The 19,196-nt window shown below is 31.6% G+C and overlaps 3 protein-coding genes and 2 long non-coding RNA genes across 7 annotated transcripts; 2 read left to right on the forward strand and 3 right to left on the reverse strand.

Annotated features, from left to right (window-relative positions):
* Positions 1-1,928: 1,928 nt before the first annotated feature.
* LOC121119047 (uncharacterized) lies at positions 1,929-5,095 on the reverse strand. Of its 2 annotated transcripts, XR_005864654.2 has the most exons (3): positions 2,868-5,095; positions 2,641-2,799; positions 1,929-2,582 (listed from the first exon to the last, which is right to left on the reverse strand). It is a non-coding gene; the product is annotated as an uncharacterized lncRNA (long non-coding RNA). The 2 variants fall into 2 exon arrangements; XR_005864653.2 differs by having other exon boundaries at positions 2,641-5,095.
* A 214-nt stretch (positions 5,096-5,309) lies between these two features.
* Positions 5,310-7,978, forward strand: DCP1 (decapping protein 1). Its single transcript, XM_040712434.2, has 6 exons — positions 5,310-5,627; positions 5,683-5,880; positions 5,985-6,677; positions 6,741-6,821; positions 7,359-7,502; positions 7,562-7,978. The coding sequence occupies exons 1-6, from the start codon at positions 5,544-5,546 to the stop codon at positions 7,691-7,693; spliced, it is 1,332 nt and encodes a 443-aa protein (XP_040568368.1). The 5' UTR covers positions 5,310-5,543; the 3' UTR covers positions 7,694-7,978.
* Positions 7,979-9,664: 1,686 nt separating this feature from the next.
* On the reverse strand, positions 9,665-11,258 carry LOC139905403 (uncharacterized). The gene is made up of 2 exons (XR_011780109.1): positions 10,502-11,258; positions 9,665-10,421 (listed from the first exon to the last, which is right to left on the reverse strand). It is a non-coding gene; the product is annotated as an uncharacterized lncRNA (long non-coding RNA).
* A 115-nt stretch (positions 11,259-11,373) lies between these two features.
* Positions 11,374-16,516, forward strand: knk (protein Skeletor knk). Its single transcript, XM_040712743.1, has 4 exons — positions 11,374-12,661; positions 14,417-14,593; positions 14,720-15,035; positions 15,111-16,516. The coding sequence occupies exons 1-4, from the start codon at positions 12,369-12,371 to the stop codon at positions 16,395-16,397; spliced, it is 2,073 nt and encodes a 690-aa protein (XP_040568677.1). The 5' UTR covers positions 11,374-12,368; the 3' UTR covers positions 16,398-16,516.
* On the reverse strand, positions 16,449-19,164 carry Vps26 (vacuolar protein sorting 26). 2 transcript variants are annotated; one of them, XM_040712745.2, is made up of 6 exons: positions 19,025-19,164; positions 18,817-18,966; positions 18,519-18,751; positions 18,008-18,172; positions 17,629-17,947; positions 16,449-17,500 (listed from the first exon to the last, which is right to left on the reverse strand). In XM_040712745.2, exons 1-6 carry the CDS (start codon positions 19,025-19,027, stop codon positions 16,925-16,927), a joined length of 1,446 nt encoding a protein of 481 aa, XP_040568679.1. In that variant the 5' UTR covers positions 19,028-19,164; the 3' UTR covers positions 16,449-16,924. The 2 variants fall into 2 exon arrangements, with proteins under 2 accessions (XP_040568679.1, XP_040568678.1); XM_040712744.2 differs by lacking the exon at positions 19,025-19,164 and having other exon boundaries at positions 18,817-19,011.
* Between the last annotated feature and the right edge of the window lie 32 nt (positions 19,165-19,196).

A 19,196-nucleotide genomic window follows, 5' to 3' on the forward strand; every position in this document is an offset into this window, starting at 1 on the left:
TTTTAGGCATTTTATTCAGTTCCCTATCGACTATCAGTATCTAATATTATATTAATATTGGATAATAAGGTAGGAATTGATAAGTATTTATTCCCTCCTCGCACGCTTTTTTATCCTTGACAAAATTATCAACCTTAGTTACTTATTGTATAATCTTGTATTTCTATTAACCTTGGGTAGAAGTGAAGAGAGATGGAGAAGAGAAGAGGGGAAAGAAGGGAAAGGAGTTTATATTTTGGTCAAAAACAGTCTCTTAATGTCCTCAAAAGCCCAAAATAGAACGATAGGAAAATGCTTGGTTATTTTATACATCTACATGCTAAGTTTCAGACTGATCTGTTCGATTGTTTTGGATTCCATGTGTGATAACACCAAAAACATACTTATAAATATAGGTTCTAAGAGTATTAGCCTTGAACATGTTTACTTTTTACGTGTTTGCCTTCTATGTATTCGCCTTGAGGCGGGTTTGCCTTGTAACGCTTTGTCCTTGAGTAATTTTTGCCGTGCTACTCTTTGCCTTGTGTAATAATAGAGGGAATAGTTTTTATTCTTATTTATCTATTTGTTTTGAATTCTTACCGTTGTATTCAAGCTTTGAGAAATTAAAAACAAAAAATTAAACGAACTATACAATAACAATTCTTCAAACCTTAATTATATATAATACGTAGGTTTAAAAGCATTTGGATGGAATCACGGAATGCTAATGTTCCGTAGCAAAGATGTATTAACATTCATATGCAGACCATTTCTTCATCAAAATGCCATGAAGAGATATTGAATTCTCACTTACATCAAAATTGTACTAGAGTTATAGATCAAGATGGGGAACTCTTCCATGAAAGTCTAAATGTATTTGTGAATATGATATATTTATATTATACATAAACATACTTTATTAAATTATCAGTTATCACTGTACAGACCTCAAAATCGTATAAAATGAGTAATTGTGATGGTGTACAAGATATATAGATAGGGAGTCAGAAAATTGTATAATACAATTTTTTTTTATATATTTCACCTCTGTTTCTCTACTAAAAGAAACAGTATTGAATCATTTTAAGTAAATCAATCAATATTAACAATTTCATTAGTATATAGCTTGGGGCATGATTCAGAATAATTTATTGGTTCCAGTTTATTTTTATTCAACTTTCAATATATAGGAGGAAGATTGTATAAAAAGCAGTTCTCAATTTCAAGAGAGTTTCATTAAGGGCCTTTGAAATTGTTTTTGATGATGATTTGTCAAAGGAATCATTAAATCATATATGAACTTATATTGGTTAGATATAACTTACTGTTCACATCAAATCTTCAGACATATACCATGTGTCGAAAAAATCCTTCTGATAGATAAAAGCTGGAGTGAGGACTTTTACAATTCTTTATTAATTAATTGGAGGGTTGACTAGGAAGTATCTAGAAGATCTCTAAGATTTATTGTGCAATAGAGGATCTTGTTTGATAATTATTTATTATGGTGACTGAAAAGTAATTATCCACTTTGAAGTCTGATCCTTGCATCCTGTACGAAACAGTAGTAATGTTTTTTCAAGTATTAATGACTATAACAATCCGAAGTTAAATTATTTAAGATATAATTTATATTAAAAAAATTGAATGAAACTTTAAAAAAAAAAAACTTAACAGAAGTATATTTGTATATTTACTCTATAAACACTTCTATTTCAGCCATTGTCCCCAGCAGTCTTAGTTACCCTACTTAAACTAAAAGAACATGTACCAAAATGAAAAAGTACATCAAACAGCAGATTTAATACTTATATTAGGACAAAAAAAAGATTGGCATGAATAAGGTAATGTGAAACAACATTCTCTTACCTAGGAAAACTTATGTCAATATTTAAAAATGCTCATGAATATAATTTAGTAGAACCCACAAAAATAGACTTCTGTACTTTAAAAAAAAACAAGTTTTTATTAAAAATAGTATGTTTGTAAACGTTTTAATAACTGTATATAGTCGATTAATTGTAATAGATGTACTAAAATAACAAATAAAGAAGGGACATATAATCCACTCACTAATGATACATAACAATGATTTCATGAAAAAAAAAAATTTGAAACAACTATAAAAATAAATACATGATTCGAGTACTTTAAATCAACAAAAATCGAACTTAATACATCAATAATTAAAAAGGTTTTCGGTGATGTATCTGCAATCCATCTAAAAATATCAAAAACTATAGACAAATGAGATAGCTTATGCGATTTTGTTGTAAATATAATTATTGTTATATGTCTAAAGATCCCATGTTTTGGTCTTTATATTAGTCAGATGCCCTTCTCTCTATTTGAAGGAACTTAGTGAGACGGCTGGAAAGATAGAGATGCCAGATTATATTGTCCGACACAAGTTTATAAATTTTCGCCCATCAGAGATATCTCCGCTTCTAATATCCCAAAGAGAAGATTCTCTTGATTCTTCGATGTATTACCCGACCAATTGCGCGATTTTCTTAAGTTTCTTAGAATTTCATAGTCGTCGATGTCCATTGTCCCATCCTAGGCATGCACTCTCCGAGTTTCTATGAGTATGAAATTGACTGTGAAATAATAATTATAGTTTGCATTATATTAGTAAATTATATTCCAACTTTAAACCTCAAACTATGAAGGTATCCTTATACTATTCAATCCTCAAAGCTGGACAACTCTACAAATCCATCAGGCTCTTGTATTTACTATTTATCAACCACTAAAAAGGATGCTTTATAAGGTCTTGAAACTATGCTTTTCTTCCATTCGATTGGATCCAAAATCCTAATGGTAATAGGAATATGGTTAATTGCCACATAGAATCGCAAAATATGCATAAGATATAAACACACAAGATTGCAAGATGATTTACTCCCGAGGCACAGGGAGGGAAGCACAAGTGAAAGGTCGAAGCGAGTAGAGGCAAAATCTATTATTGTGATAACTGATAAGTTAACGAAGCATGTTGATATATAATATAAATATATCATATTCACAAATACATGTAGACTTTCATGGACGAGGTGCCCATCTTGATCTATAACTCTGATGCAATCATTGATGTAAGTAGAGATTTCAATATCTCTTCATGGCATTTTGATGAAGAAATGGACTGCATATCAATGTTAATACATCTTTGCCACGGAATGTAGCAGTAGCCTTCCTTGATTCTTCGCAACGGAATGTAGCAGTAGCATTCCAAATACTTTAAAACCTACGTATTATACATATATCATTAAGGTTTGAAGAATTGTTATTGTATAGCTTGTTTAACTCTTTGTTTCTAATTTATCAAAGCTGGATACAACGGTAAAAATTCAAAACAAATATTTAACTAAACAGAAGTAGTATTAGCTCTATTATTATTCAAGGCAAAAGGCTGCCAAGGGAAGATGTAGTAAGGTGAAAATGTCTCAGGCGAAAATGGCATATGTCAAAAACGTATCAATACGAAAACGTCACATGGCGAATACGTACAAGCAAAAATGTTTCAGGAGAATCCTCCTGACACGATAAATATATACTGGCGTTCTGCTATTTCGGCGTTCCATTCCATTCATATATATTTATTTATTTTCCTTCAGCATTCACCCATTATTTCCGTTTCGCGTTCCAATCATAAGGTAGTACCATATACACTGTACGACAGCAAATCGCGACTTCCACTTAGATATTGTCTGGGAGGCCTCATTTGAGAACTAGGTTTCAAGATTTTTTAACATAATAATTTGGTGAATATTAGGGTTCAAATGAGCTACAATTGACCAAAATCGGTTCATTCATTGTCGAGATGGAGGCCAAAAGGCAAAGTATTGCGGATTTGATTCGCACCCAACACAGCAACAAGACAAGAAAAACTGGACCGCGTACTAGTCGAGAAACTACAAGAACGACTGCTACCTCACCTACGCGGTCGATGATGTTCCGCCAGTTAACCAGATTTAGTTCCTAGCAGGCCACTGCCTCCCCCCCTCAAAGCTCAGAATCGTGGTTTATTGTTTTTCGGTTACATTTTCTCATATAACAATCAAAATAATGGCAATAGCTCCTTCTGAACACAAGGTCCACATTTTATTGATAACCAAATCTATTTGGATTTCTTTTTATGAATTACTTTGAACTGTATTTACGAAAATTGTGTGTTATATGTTCATCGATTGGTATGCATTCAAATGTAATCCTCCATATTCATTAAACAAATTACATAAGCTATGGAACATAGGAATGAATTTAAAATCCCAATCATTAGTTGGAGACATTAATTATGATTTACTAGATGGAGTTATTAAGTATAGGTAAAGTTTTTAGTATCTGACCAGGGAGGTCGTTAGCTCTTTTTTAGGGGGGCTCAAGCTAACACCTCGTAGACGAGAAAGCAGTCGTTCGTGGAGTTTCTCAACTAGTCCACGGACAAGTTTTTCTTTTCTTACTGTGTATGAGTCAAATCGGCTATACTTGGCCTTTTGGCCACTATCTATAATAAATGACATTTGATGAAAAAATGGAAAAAAAAAGGGAGAAAAAATTGAAAAATTATTCAGAAAATGACGGATATTTCAGTTAAACATCAATTTTTATGGCAAATTTATATGCAAACGAATCTCCAGACAAATTTCTACAAACTTTATTCAGTTTACTAATCCCATATTCCATTGGAAGTTCTTTTTTTTCCACCTGAAATGAACAAAATTGCAATTTTCGCCGATTTCTTTTTTTAGACCATAACTTTTTAGATTTTGAATAAATTTAGAAAACGTAGTAATTCGTAAATAACTCGAGCTCCTATTTAGTCTCCTTGAGCTGCAAAAAACGGTTTTTTGGGTATAGCATATAACCTCCCCGAAATTCGACACCCCCGTCGTAGTCTGTCTCAGCTCAAAAGAGGGACCCATGCAAAATTTCAGCCTCCTAGGTTCAATGGTATGAGAATATATAAGGGACATCTACACAAACACACATTCTTTTTATATATATATACAGAAGATGTTAATCTTTTGGACAACGTAATATCGTTACTTGTAAAGTAATAACGACAATAATATATTACGAAGTAATATACCCAACACTCCTTACTGAAGCATTTTTTCTATTTAACATAAATGAATATAAATTAAAATTATATAATAACCACAAAATATATAGTCTAAAAAGCTATTGGATTTCATCGTAGTTATGTACTTTAAGCATCAAAATCTGCAAAATAATGGAATGAGATATAGCTATAAATCATTTTTCAATGGCATGGATTTAAATTTTTGTTTAAAATTCCCGGTGTACTGGAAGGATGTGTTTAATTGGTTGAGTAGAGCGGCCTCTAGTGGTGTTACGTCTGATTCTGCTGTTCTTCAGCAGCATTTCAAATCCTTGATTTCTTCTCCTTCTTCTTTTTCTTTTTCCTTCTTCCTCTTTTATATTGATATATGTTCTAAAACAGAGCTAGAGAATCGTGACAAAATAGAAAAGAAATCAAAATATTAAATAAAATAGAAGTATTACTCCAAGCGAATTCTTTTAAACCCATAAAAGAAATGGCGGACGAAAGGAAAATGAACTTTAAAGCACTGAAGGGAGTGGATCCCTACATCGAGAGGATTGAGGATTTCGCAACTCAGGTAAGGGATTCTGATTGTCCATTGACCATCCTTTGATGTTTCCTCTTCTTTGCAGGTGGCACTCTACAAATACGCCTCATCCGAATGGGAAAAGCTGGATATCGAAGGAACGCTCTTTGTGAATAGGAGGCAAGATGACCCCAAATATGGTTTTATCATTCTGAATCGTCTTTCGGATAAGAATCTTGTGGAGCCTGTGACGAAAGAACTGGACTTTCAAGTCCATACTCCATTTCTCCTCTACAAAAACAAGGTGACCCCTCATTCCGCATTCCTTTCCTTTGACCTTGATTCATGCACATGTCTTGTTCATATCCCTTGGAACTCATTCTAATAAACTGTCTCAATATTTTATAGGAAGGATGTATATTTGGAATTTGGTTTTTTGATCCTAAAGAATGCGAAAGAATTCATAAGAAAATGGAGTCTTGCGTTAAAATTGTTGAGAAAAGGTTGTCATCACTTCAAGAGTCAAAAAGTCAAAATGGAGAGGAAAATATTATTGCATTGTTGCAAAAGGCCTCATTGGAAAATGAAGAAGAGGCTTCCTCCAAAAAGTCATCTGCTCCAGAGTCTCCTTGCAAAGAGGACGGTGATAAATTACTTCGTCTATTGAATGGTCCTAAAGCAGTAGTTGAGAATGGGAATGCATGCAAAAATGATGAATCTGGAGGAGGTAGGAACGAAGAGTCTCCACCTCCCACGACTGCGAATAGTGTAGCAGATTTCTTTGCAAAGGCTTCCAAAAATGGTAGTGCATTTTCGACTCCTTTGCTTACATCCTCCGCTGCTGCACCTCTGGGTGTTGCAACAACCTTTTCCCCTGCTGGAGTCATTCACCATCCTGCATTGATGCCGATGGCACCAGGGCCCATTCCTATGATACCTCTACAAGGTTTTCATGGTATGGGCGGAGCAGCTGGTCATCATCCAGTTCATGTGCCGGTTGCACTTCATCAATCCTGGCAACAACAACCTGAGAGCCATCCTTTGACAAGGAACGCCGAGAATGTCCCCCAGTCTCAGGAGCCCGGTCAAGATGAAAATCCCGTATGTGGTTATATAATATTTAGTCCCTTCTAATAATTATTTTTATATTAATTCCTACGATAGGCTACCCAAAGGTTGTTTTCCATCCCAGGATCTTACCCTGTCGAGTTTATTGAACGTTCTCAAAGGGGAGATAGCGGAACTGTAAGTTTTTATATCTTGTAAACTAATGAAATTTTTAAAATCAATACATTATTCTTGTATAATTGCTAATTAATAATGTTATGCCTCTAGGTTACAGTAAAAAATGCCTTTTTTCCTTTGCTTTTGTTATGCTTATTAAGATTTATAATAGGATGGATTATTTTTTGTGCGGGTGATTATGCTTCTGCATTTGTTCCCACATTTATATAATCTGTGAAATGATTATCCAAATATGTAGACTTGTATTTTTTACATATACTTTCGAAAAACATTGTGAAGTTTCGGTAATTATTCTAAATATTGGCGATTAATTTATTTTTAGTTTTTTTGGAAATTTTCTAAATGCCCATTTTTAATATCATAAGCTTTTCGAACAAAATTGATTGAAATGGTGATGCTCAAACAATATAACAAATGCATTTCGTCGCATATTGAAGGCCAAGTTCAATATTGGTTTTAAATTTACTCTGCAAAATATTTGATTACATTTGTCTTGAAACTTAAATAGTCAAAGAATAATGTTTCTTAACCTTTTAGTCGACTCCTCATTTCCAACCTATAACTCCGGGGAAGGGTCAGGTTCAACATAAACTAGTTAAAACCTCAAAAGGAACGGAACCTGAACTTATGAGTCCTATGGCTTTCGCTCATAACCCTGCTAAAAAGTCCATCTCAACTAACGTAATTTTTTGTTTTGTGAATAATTTTATTCCAGATATATATTTGTTTTTGTGTTATAGGAGACCGTCATCAATGGTGTTCATCTGAATGAAGGACAACTCGTTCAAGCAATGAAACATCTGTTGACTAACGACTCTACCTTTGTTACCAAGTTGCATAAGGCATATTTGGAAGTTGCAAAGTCACAATGATATACGAACTTACAACTTAATTTTTATCAGCTTACTACGTTTATAACAGTTTAAATATTAATATTTTAAAACTTGTTATATTTATTATTATATATTTAACTACTAAGATAAAGTTTATTATCTTATTTCGTTCAAGAAAAATATTTTTCTATTTAAGTTTTTCTTTCTTTTTTGCGTATTTTAAATGTATTTAAGATAGAAAATGTATAAACTTGTTCTTTCAAGCCTACATATGTAGTGAAAAATTTTAAAATTAAATTTAGCTTCATGCTGTCATTTATCCAACCTAATTATTGATTTATTCTTCTATATGTATATGCTGCGTATTCAGTCAATATTTGAATGATTTGTAATTTCAGTACTCAACATTAAAATTTAGTAAGAGTTATGTCAACAAACACTTTTTTTTTTAAACCGACAAAGATATTCAGTTCATCATAGATGCATGAAGTTTTATTATTCTAAGTAGTTATTTAGCAGGATAGTCATTGTTTCTGATAGAAATAGTTTTTATTTGAAATTCATATGTATTCATTTGAAAGTTTTTATTTGAAATTCATATGTATTCATTTGAAAGTTTTTATTATTGTAGTGCTTTGAAGTCGGGGTGAAGTCACTAGCTTGATAGCTAAAAACCATAATAAATTTACTCTTTGAATCAGTTATTTTCAATTAGTATTAAGGGGGGGAGGGGAATCGTGGAGGCGTTTTTGGTCACTATTATAATTTATAATGGGAGGGGTGTCAACAGATTCTGAGGTAGGCTATGTGTTATATTAAAAGAGTTTTTGAATACATAATTATTCTTATTGTATTTTTTTTATATGCAATGTGATGGGATTTGCGTTGTATTAACTATTTAGGAACGTTATTTCATTAATAAATATTATTTTTTTAAGTCACTAAAAATCTGATTGTGCAATCCCAAATTGGTTACAGTAAAAATAAAATTTGTCTTGATATACATGAGTTATACAAATTTATATAGAACTTAAACAGTTTAAAAACTGATAGTAAATGAAATTGGAGGATTTCAAATAATTTTTTTATAATTATCCAATTTAAGATTAAAAATATTAGGAGTAATTAAGGATAGATTATTGCCATTGAAGTTCAACCCTAATTATATACATATTTAAATGTATATAAATAAGGTCAGGGGGTACGTTATTAATACGTGGCATACCTTTATACGATGACATTTACGTTATTTCAAATGATAGAGTCTTGCATATTTCATACCATAAATGGTATAATATTAATATATAATTTAGGAGGAAATTGAATTAGTATTGTAAAGTTTTATATATACAACAATAAGGGGCAAAAAATACAATTGATATATATTATAATGAAAATCCAAATTAAGTCTTCGTTCTTTTTTAACTTCAATGTCATAAAACAAGTTTGTTCTCCGCTATTGAGAACGTTAGACATCCTGCATACGAATACTTCTAAAAAAAATAGGTAACAATGTTAAATTTCGAAATGATGATCAATTCTTAATGGATGTTTAAACTTTGTAGGAAATAAAAAAAATATATATATAAATCTTCCTTTTTTGTATGATCCAGTAATATCAAGATGGAATTTAGGAATACATTGAACAATCAATCAACAAAGACAATTGTGGAATAAGAAATTGAAAAACAAAAGTTATGATAATTCAAGGGCGGTTCAATGTCCGAAGGGGCTTGTTAATAACCACACCCAAGGTATTTAGAAATATGTAAAAAGGAGTCAACTAGTATATATATTGGGTACAAGTTACTCTTTCTACGTCTCACTACCTTTAGTTTCATTACAGCATATGTCATTTTTTTTAATTATTAACTAATAATGCTAATTAGATTATTATTTTATTAATTTATCATTATTAATCATTTTGATCATTAAAAATACTTGATAATTATTATTTTTTGAGTTGTAACTGTAAACATTTGAAAATTATAATGAGCGACAGAATACAAATCAGTTATTATTTTTTATTTAAAAAGTCAAAAATTACATTATTAATGTATTGGCCATTCATGGAATAATATTTCATTATTGCATTATCCTCATCGCAAGTACTATAAATTCTTCATTTGGTATGATGATTCATACCATTTTTAAGTTCTAACTTATACAAGTTACAACTTCTACATGACATATATATATTAGGTATAAAAGTGGGATAAACTATTATTTTAGAGTGATGAATACAACAGCTCTACAATGAAATGTCAATAATATACATTTAAAAAATTGCATCTCTTCTGTTCTAAAGGGTTATCCCCCATGTGATGATGGGATTCATGTACCTAAATAATATATATAGATTGAATTTACAATATATTATGTGCATAGGTTTGAAAACCAAACTTTTTGTTATTTCCGTCTTGACTTTGGCGTTAAAAATATGTAAATATTTAAAAAATCTGATTAACAATATAATTTTTATGCACATAACTCTTCCTATAGCTCAAGGTTTTATATATAGACTATAGAGAAAAAAGTACAAGTGATCCTCTTTTAAGGTCTTAATATACTAATTTTGACAAAAAATATATTTCACGAATAATGCGTTTTAGAAGACTTGTTTCTCTCTTGGTAGTCATTATCACATAGGTAATTTTATTATCATCACCCTCTGGAAAAGCTAATAAACGTTGAAGGTCACCAAATATAATGTATTAATTATTATATGCATTGTTTCTATATGTTATTTTTGTCGTACACACATATGCTAAGAGATAAATATATATAAATTAGATACCCGATAACATTAATTTATTTGACCATGATTTTTGAATGAGTTAATATTACCTTGATTGAGTTGATAATATATTATGATTTAGTACAACATGGACGACTTTTCTGCCTTCTTTCAAGTATCGAATGTTTACTGAATGACGATACTTACATCAATTTGAATATTCCAAAATCAAATAATGCTGTGTATTTAACTCAAGGTCAATGCTCCATTTATGATTTGTGGATTCACAAACGGGAGTAATTGTGATGATATTCGGCTTATTTTTTCATTAAATTGGTATGAAATGGATTTATATATTTTGGATTAATATACAAATCAGTCTCATGTCCTTTCAACAATAATATTTGTGTTTGTACAATATAATATATCCAACTTTCATTTTCAATTAAGGTTGGCTTTAGTAGTAGTTCTGCGTCAATAATGTCCGTAGCAACATTTTCTCTTTTTTTTATGAGTTTTCTCTTTTTGTCCTTAAATCATCTTATTGTACTCGAGGAAGGAAATGTTGCTAATAAAAGTTTATGTTTTTTATACACCATTTTGTGGTTCTCTCTATATTATACATTTATGATATGTTTATAACAAATCAAGATAAAACAATAACCTTATTGAGCAATTTAACGGGCTTATAATTAATTCAAGCTGACAAAATTATTTTGCTTTTTATTAAGTTTAATTTGGCTTACAACTAGTTAGTTTATAAAAGAAGCTCATACAATTACAGATTGAAACTTCTATTATTATATGTATACAAATTCGTTACTATATACCTGAAATAGAGAAGCCGGAAATAATCTAGTTTATTGAACACCTAACATTGTAAGAAAGATGTTGCAACCTTGAAGAACGAAACCAGGAATTATCTTTTCCTTCATACCTCCATTTGTAAGAAAGAAGAAAACACTAATACTAATGGGATATATATTCACAGGAATTTATTGATTTGTAAGCCACTATGAAAGCATTGGTTCGTTATAAAACAATGAGTAAATACTAAATAGGTATTTAATAACTGGATTTAAAGCAATTTGTTTTTCATACAATACTACAAAGAAAAATCAATCGACAGATTCTGAAGCTACGGAAGAAATAATTAACAATTCCTTAATCATCTTGAAGGACCTAAACGATTTTATTTGAGGTTTTCTGTAAACATACTTATTTCCCGTCGAAGGGCTAGAGGTACAGAATACTGTTCTGAGGCGTCATGGGAAGAGTAATGTCATATTGCTTAACATCTTAACTTCTGCTATTATATCTTTGTAGCGAATGTTCCACTAGCATGCACTGAATGAGAGTCGAAAAGTAAAAGTGGTGGTATCGTGATATCTTACCATTATACATACATAGAACCACTCAGTACTAATTACATATATCTCGTACATACACTTTTCGACTATCATTCACAAGTTGGTACAAGGGCTACCTGCTGCAAAATGCTGCCATGTGGAAAGGTTTTTTTTAGGAGCTCGCGCCGAATACATAATTCCCTTCCACGCCCTAACTAAGGATGTGAATGAAATACGTATACGGCATACCGTCATTCTGATATCAATGAATTTTTTCACCTTCACCAGTATGTTATTTTTTTATTCTTTCTGAGAGTGAAGATACTTGCCCGCTTACTTCAATGTAGATTTAAGATGTGATGTGATTCTAGCTGGAACCACGTCTTGAGTAGAACCAATTTATATCAAGGAAAGTGAACAAATACATATATTTATGTATAGTCACTGCATTGCAGTGTAGTGTTGTTGCTCATATTATTACTTTGTCATTATTTCTCACAAATGTCAAAGGTGATTTTATCTCCGGAACCTTTTCTGAGCTAGCAAAAATAAGAAAAATATTTTTCCAATATTAGTGCAATAGTGTATTCAACAAACCTCCAAACATTGCTCAAACATATTTTAGGATATGTGGGGACAGCTCCTTCTATTTCTTTCTCTCCTTGGATTATTAGAGGCTCAGTTCGGTTTTGAAGAGGAACATGAGGAATATAAAGGGAAGTTCATTGGCTCTTTCAACTCTTACCACCATCAAGTGAGTGGGAAAGTGTTTGCAGTGAATGAAAATACTCTCCTCATCACAGACTTTGTGTACGACGGCAATGGAAAAGATACTTTTTTCTGGGCTGGATCATCGAATCGACCCAGTCCAAAAGGGTTCCTTGTCCCGAACGAAAAAGGAAGAACCAACGTATTGGATCGGTAAGTTCAATTCATCATCATATATGAAAAAATTAAAATTCATTTGTCGTCACATGTTTTATTAATCATTAATACAATAGCTATTCCATTGTTTAGCTTTAACTTTTTGGTAGCTTAAGAAAAATAGCAGAATAGGAAAGTATTTTTCAAATATAAAGAATGAAAAACAAAACTTAATATAAAATAACTAGTTTCGTATGATTATAATCTACAAAAAAATGTATTAATCTTTGTAACCATGAGTCCTGCATTCAACTCTTCAAAAAGCAAACATCTTCATATTTTTTTTTTCAAGACCCTCCATAGATCATTACATTCACAAACCTTCATCCTCAAAATATTTCTGTTGTGATTTATTTAGTAGATGTGTAATATTATTTCAATAAATTTTTTTACAAAATTAATAATATTCCAAGTATATGAATTATGTTTAGAAATTGTTAAGGTTTTGTTAATTTCAAAATAAAGATATTTGGGAAATGTATTCCTCAAAAAGACGGATATGAATGATTTTGTAAACATACATGTTGCTCTTGTATGGAGAAAAACAAACAAGAAAAGTAAATGTATCCTAAAATGTAATTTTTAATATTAATCCATTAAAACTTAATATATAATAGGTATATATTTATAGACATGGGTGGTTTTAGCATTGTTTTTCTGGAGTAGTAGAAACTTAAGAATATGAACAGATATTTGAGAGAATACAATGTTTATCTTAATCTATTTTCAATATTTAATTTTGAATAATTTATTGACTAACATTATACAATTTGATGATTTATATTAGGACTTGACTGATATTGATTTTTTGGGGCTGATGTCATTGCCTATTTTTTGACGAGAAAAAAAGAATAGCCGCTCGATAGTTTTTTTCTCTTCTTCAAAATAACTCTTGAAAATCCAGTTACAATCATAGCCACACAAATGCGTCTAGTATTTTATGTTAATTTTTGAGTTTTATGACAGTAAATTATTGTCAAATAATCTTATTTAAACAATATAGCTCGTAAGGATTAATTATATTAGTTATAGGTGAGAAAAAAAGGAATGTTTACTCTTGACAAGTCTGGGGTTCCAAAAATTTAGTAGCTTAAAAACTATTGATATTCCTACTTTTATTTTTTTTTAAATAAAGATTTGGTATGTATATTTAGGGTGCAAATATCGTCAATATAATCGGTAACTTTTGGGCAATTACTTATTATTCTCAAACTGTCTATATAATCGAATTGCTGATGGTTGGCCTCGAATACATATATATGAAAGATTTTTTTTGGCATATGTCAAAATCTCCACCAAGTAATATCCAACCTATATATTCATAGATAATTTGAGAATAATCGATATTTGCCCAATATTTGCCAATTATTTCTGATATTTTTATCTAAAAAAACTGGAACAAAATTAACGAGGTATATCAAATCAAGCTTTTGATTTGATACATATGAAGCTTTTCTTAAGAGATCAGAAAAATTTGGAAAAGGAAAGGTAGTTTAAGTTACAATATGAATACAATAGATATAAAACAAAACAAAAAACAGAAATTAAATCTTTTTTTAAGGCATTATAATAAGCATAAGTTCAATTACCTTTATTTTGTTATACATTTTTGCGTGATAAAAAGATGATAACATCAAAGTATCAAATATTTGATACTTTGATGATGGTAATAATTGCATTGCATAAGCACTTAAACTTGAGTTTAAATATTTTTTCCCCTTTTTTTATTAACGATTTATATCTTACTTCAAGGTATTTAAATGAAGAATTCACGATCGTTTTACCAGACAAAAAGAAGATTACAGATATTAAATGGTTTGCAGTGTATGACTTAACAGTGCATGATCCTTTTGGAGATGTCTATATTCCAGAGGACTTTGAAGCTCCACAACAACAGATTTTGACAGATATCTTAGGAACTGGTTTAAGGTAATTACTACCTTTATGTGTAGGTATACGACCATACTTTCATTTGATGTTAATGAACGATAAAGCAAGCTGAAAAAAGTCTCCTTGAACTAAAATTAATCCTTGTATATTTTTACTCTTTTTCAGATCTGGTCCCGTTGTTATAATTGACTCTAAGACATTAAAATTGAATCAATTTACTTACGATGGACGAGGAAATGGTGTTCACTTTTGGGCAGGTGTTGGTCCTCAACCCTCATCAAAAGGTCATTTGGTGCCCGACGAGCAAGGATATATTACTTACTTGAGACGCTATGAAGATGAAGATATTATCCTCGAATTACCTGGAGATTTAACCATATTTGACATTCGTTGGTTTTCAATTTACAATAGAGAGTTGAAAAGGGATCTGGGACATATAATAATTCGAGATAATCTAAATGTACCTCCTTCATTATCTAAGGTCAGATTTTTTTGTTCTTGATATTGGGGAACAAATATTTATAATAACTTTAGTTCTTGATTATGATTGTTACAGGTTGTAGATTTAAAACCTCAGTATCCCAATTGTTTGATGCTCCATAAAAATCTTGCTATTTCATGGAGTGTTTTTGCTCCTGTCATTGCTATATCTATTTCTGCTTTGATGGACGAGGAAGATTACATGGCTTTCGGTGTCTCTGAACCAGGAAAATCCCAAATGGTAGGATCTGATGCTGCAATAGGTTATATTGATGGATATCTTGGTAAGATAGATGATTATGATATCACTGCGAAAACTCCTTGTTCTGATGTTTTGGGTGTAAAGAAAGGAGTTTGTTTGGACTCTGTTGCTGGAGGTATTGATGATGGTAATCAAATTCAAACTCATCAAAGAGTCGACGGTGTAACAACCATTGTTTATAGAAGAACTTTATTTCCAAGTGCTGATCCTAGTGATAAAGAAATTTTTCAAGACTTGCCAACATCAATAGTTTGGGCATTGGGTAGAATGGCTCAAAATGGACGTCGAAAAGAGCCTGCATTTCATTATGCTTATACCAAGCACCATACAGAAATTAACTTTGGAGCTAAAGAACCTATAAATGAGTGCTGGGCTTTTACTAGTCCAACAGGAAAAGCTAGACCTAAACCATGGGGACCATTTAGATTATTTGATCCAACACTTAGAACTTTTGATGCTCGTTTAGGACCATCAGGAAGTAGTAGAGGTTATTCTGGAATGACTAATCAGCCATCGACTGGTTTGGCTTGGTACATCAATGGATATATTGCTCCAGAGCTATATCTTAGAAGAGATTTAACCTATGCTTTTAGAGTTGAGGGAGGAAAAGATCCATACTCTCCAGAATACTACCACCCATTTGTTATCACTAGTGATCCTGTTGGCGGGTTTTCCCGTTTAAACGATGGTCAGAAGGAAGAAGTTCGTATTCTTGCAGGAGTCGAGTTTACTAGGCGAAGAGTAGCTCGACCCAAAGCTTCAGGCCGTTTATGCCTTTGGAAGCACAGAGAAGCAGATGATAGACGACTAGATGAGAGATTCAAGACCTTTGAGAGGTATCGAAATTCCCTTACCTTAGACTGCGAGCAAGGAGACTCTGCAATCTTGGAGGTTACTCCGAATATAACATGGCCTGATATTGTATACTACCAAAGTTTCACTCGACCATACATGGGCTGGAAAATTCACATCATTGATAGTTTCAATAGAAGATATATTCCTTCTAGCGCAGGTCCCTCTAGCAAGAACTATTCACTTAAAACTACATTTATGGCAACCCTCTCTTCATTATTCATTCATTATATAATATCATCCTTTTGAATCAAAATATGTTATCCCATAAAAAAGAAAGAACGAACGTAAAGACAAAGATTTAAAAGACTTTTAGTTATAAGATATATTTTATCCATAATATTAATAATAAAGACAACGATAAGTAATCACAGATTTTTCTTTCTTTTCTTTTTCTTAACTCATGAGAGAAACAAATTAATTATGATAATGATAAAAGTATGTAATTTAAAAGAATAAATGAAATTAACTTAAGAGGAGGGAGGTGATAAAGTAAGAAGTATAGAAAATAATAAACAAAATATATATATAAAGTTCAACAGTAATTACAGGTCTGAAGAAGAAGAAGAATAAATCAATAGCAATAATAATTATAATTAATGTATTTTCCTCCAAGTGCTCAATTCTAAGTGAAATCATTCAACAGATCATTAAATTCCCAAATATTGATAATCGTATCGCGTATGTATCAACGTGCAAATTATACGTACAAAGAATGCTTTTTTATCATCGTAAGAAAAGTGTTATAAGGAGTTTTTGTTGTAATGATAATGAATTTATTCATGAGGATCTGAAGTAGTTAAAGGACTTTTAGAGACATTTCTATCCTCGTTTTTCTCTTCAGGCACAAGGACACTACTGCTAGTATTATTATTATTTTCATTTTCATCACTTTCCTCGTGCTCATTATTGCTGATCGGGAGTGGAACAGCGACTTCTTTTTCTAAGAACTCCGGCTCCGATTCTACTTCTTCTATTTCCTCTGAGCTGCTATGGCCTCGAACAAGATGAGTATTAGGGATGACGGTTGCAGTTGGATTAGCAAGAATATTATTATTGTTGTTGTTAGAAGTGGTAGATGAGTTGTTGGTAGTTGTTGTATTGGTGGTGATTTCAGGAGCACCAAATGTAGCAGCAAGATCGTCAGATGAAGGTGAAGTGGGAGTTGGAGCAGTTCGAACAATTGTATCCTTACCTGCAGGAAAATGACGAGCCATGGCATGTGGAATATTTTGATGGGTTGAAAGGTGCTGCGGAATGGAGGCAGCACTATTAGAAGTGGAATAATTGGCTTGTGGATGCTGGCTCATACTCTTGCGCATTTTATCACTTTTTCTCCATAATACAATTTCCTTTAAAAAGTGAAATTTGAAGTACAATAATTTAAAAGGTAAGATGCTTCGAATATTTGAAATAAAAATGTGCATAAATAGAAGTTTAATGTATACAACATTACATTACGTATATCAAAGAGACTTGCCTGCTGTTTAAAATATCTTCTCTCTTCTTCATCAACAAGTACTAAGTTCAAAAAATATTTGACTGAAAATTTCTTATTAACTTCTCTCATTGTAGGGGTTAAATCATAGCCGGCCAAAAATACGCGAATGGGTATAGATTCCCCCTTTACTGGCGCGCCATCCATGATTTCATATTTTGCAATAGTATCCGTGTCACTAAATGAACTAGGACCTGATCCTGTCGATTCCCTCTTGATAATGGCGATTTCCATGTATTTTATTTTGATACGAACTAATAAAAAGTAAATCTTTCCAACTATGACATCCTTTAAGTGATACCTTGAAACATAAGTAAGATACAATCCCTTCAGTATATTTATTACTCAACTCAGGTCTTACTTTGACTTATTGTACTCAAACTCTATATGGAGACACTCCTCGATTCCGACTTCCATTTTTATAGGATTATTTGTTTCAGGGAAATGTGCTAATGTATGAACTAAAATGTTCATTTCCTTTGTAATGTCTGTTAATCTTCTTATTATTGTCACGCGTAGAAAGTATCTAAAAATAGAAGAGGATATAAATTTTGAGGTTGAAACTCCATTTAAAAGAAAATAATATTTAATAATTAATATCGTAATACATTTGACAAATTAATAATAATTAAAATTTGCATTAAGTCCGACTTTTTTTTAACACAACCGGAAAAAAAAATCAGGTGATAATATTTTAGGGTGCCAAAAAATAAATTCAAAATATATTTAAAACAGTCGACAAAAAAAAGTTGTTCTTTCTTTGATCACGTAGTCTGATTAAGACGGTTAGTGTCAGTATATATATCCTTTATTACAAAAGAGAGAAAAAGAAGTAATCCTAAAGTATGAATTCAAAGGAACGTAATATAAACCTAAGCCTAACATTGGCCCCAGTGTAACACTCATACGGTTTTTCGACCTTGCTGAATTCAAAGTCAAAACTATTATTTTGAGTAAGTTCTCCGGGACGAACGAGATCCTTGCATAGACTTAAAAACTCATGATGATTTCCCCGATCATAATACATTTCAATTTGCCCAATAAACTCAATTTTTATTCCCTGATGTTCCAACTTGTTCGTTTTTCGATGAAGAGTCACATTCACCTATAATAATAAATAAATAAAAAAAGATTACCACGAATCTTAAGAGTATATAGAGATTAAAATACCTTTCCTGCCACAGATTCTCCATCATAGAACAAGAAATATCGCTCTTTTCGGCCATTCTCGTCCTTTAATTCTCCTGTCTTGATCTTGTCTTGGTCATCCAAGATAATGTCAACTTCAGCACTTTGACCGAAATTTAAACCAAAAAAACTCTGAGGAGCAAAGGATTTAATCATAGAGAGATGAATATTTACCATGAGGAAGTCTTACCATATTTCACGGATTTATCAATGGGAGTTTCCTCCCCCTTCAAATTAATTGAGAAAATATTCTTTTTTGTGATGATGTTAATAAATGAGAACCAGAAGTCAATTACAGCTTGATTCAATACTTTGCACGTTTGGTCCACTGCGCATGCTGCTATATGGACCATTTTAGATAC

This window comes from Lepeophtheirus salmonis, chromosome 5, assembly GCF_016086655.4.
Source record: "Lepeophtheirus salmonis chromosome 5, UVic_Lsal_1.4, whole genome shotgun sequence".
NCBI lineage: Eukaryota > Metazoa > Arthropoda > Copepoda > Siphonostomatoida > Caligidae > Lepeophtheirus > Lepeophtheirus salmonis.

Bases quoted from the DNA above. Each gene is read 5' to 3' on its own strand.
- Vps26 (XM_040712744.2), bottom strand. From the start codon at position 19,011: ATGGTAAATATTCATCTCTCTATGATTAAATCCTTTGCTCCTCAGAGT. The intron at 17,948-18,007 runs GTAAGACCTGAG...TTATGTTTCAAG, and splicing joins TTTGAGTACAATAAGTCAAA to GTATCACTTAAAGGATGTCA. The intron at 17,501-17,628 runs GCAAGTCTCTTT...CACTTTTTAAAG, and splicing joins GAAGATATTTTAAACAGCAG to GAAATTGTATTATGGAGAAA.
- DCP1 (XM_040712434.2), top strand. From the start codon at position 5,544: ATGGCGGACGAAAGGAAAATGAACTTTAAAGCACTGAAGGGAGTGGAT. The intron at 6,678-6,740 runs GTATGTGGTTAT...TTCCTACGATAG, and splicing joins CCGGTCAAGATGAAAATCCC to GCTACCCAAAGGTTGTTTTC. The intron at 7,503-7,561 runs GTAATTTTTTGT...TTTGTGTTATAG, and splicing joins AAAAGTCCATCTCAACTAAC to GAGACCGTCATCAATGGTGT.
- knk (XM_040712743.1), top strand. From the start codon at position 12,369: ATGTGGGGACAGCTCCTTCTATTTCTTTCTCTCCTTGGATTATTAGAG. The intron at 12,662-14,416 runs GTAAGTTCAATT...TCTTACTTCAAG, and splicing joins AGAACCAACGTATTGGATCG to GTATTTAAATGAAGAATTCA. The intron at 15,036-15,110 runs GTCAGATTTTTT...TGATTGTTACAG, and splicing joins TACCTCCTTCATTATCTAAG to GTTGTAGATTTAAAACCTCA.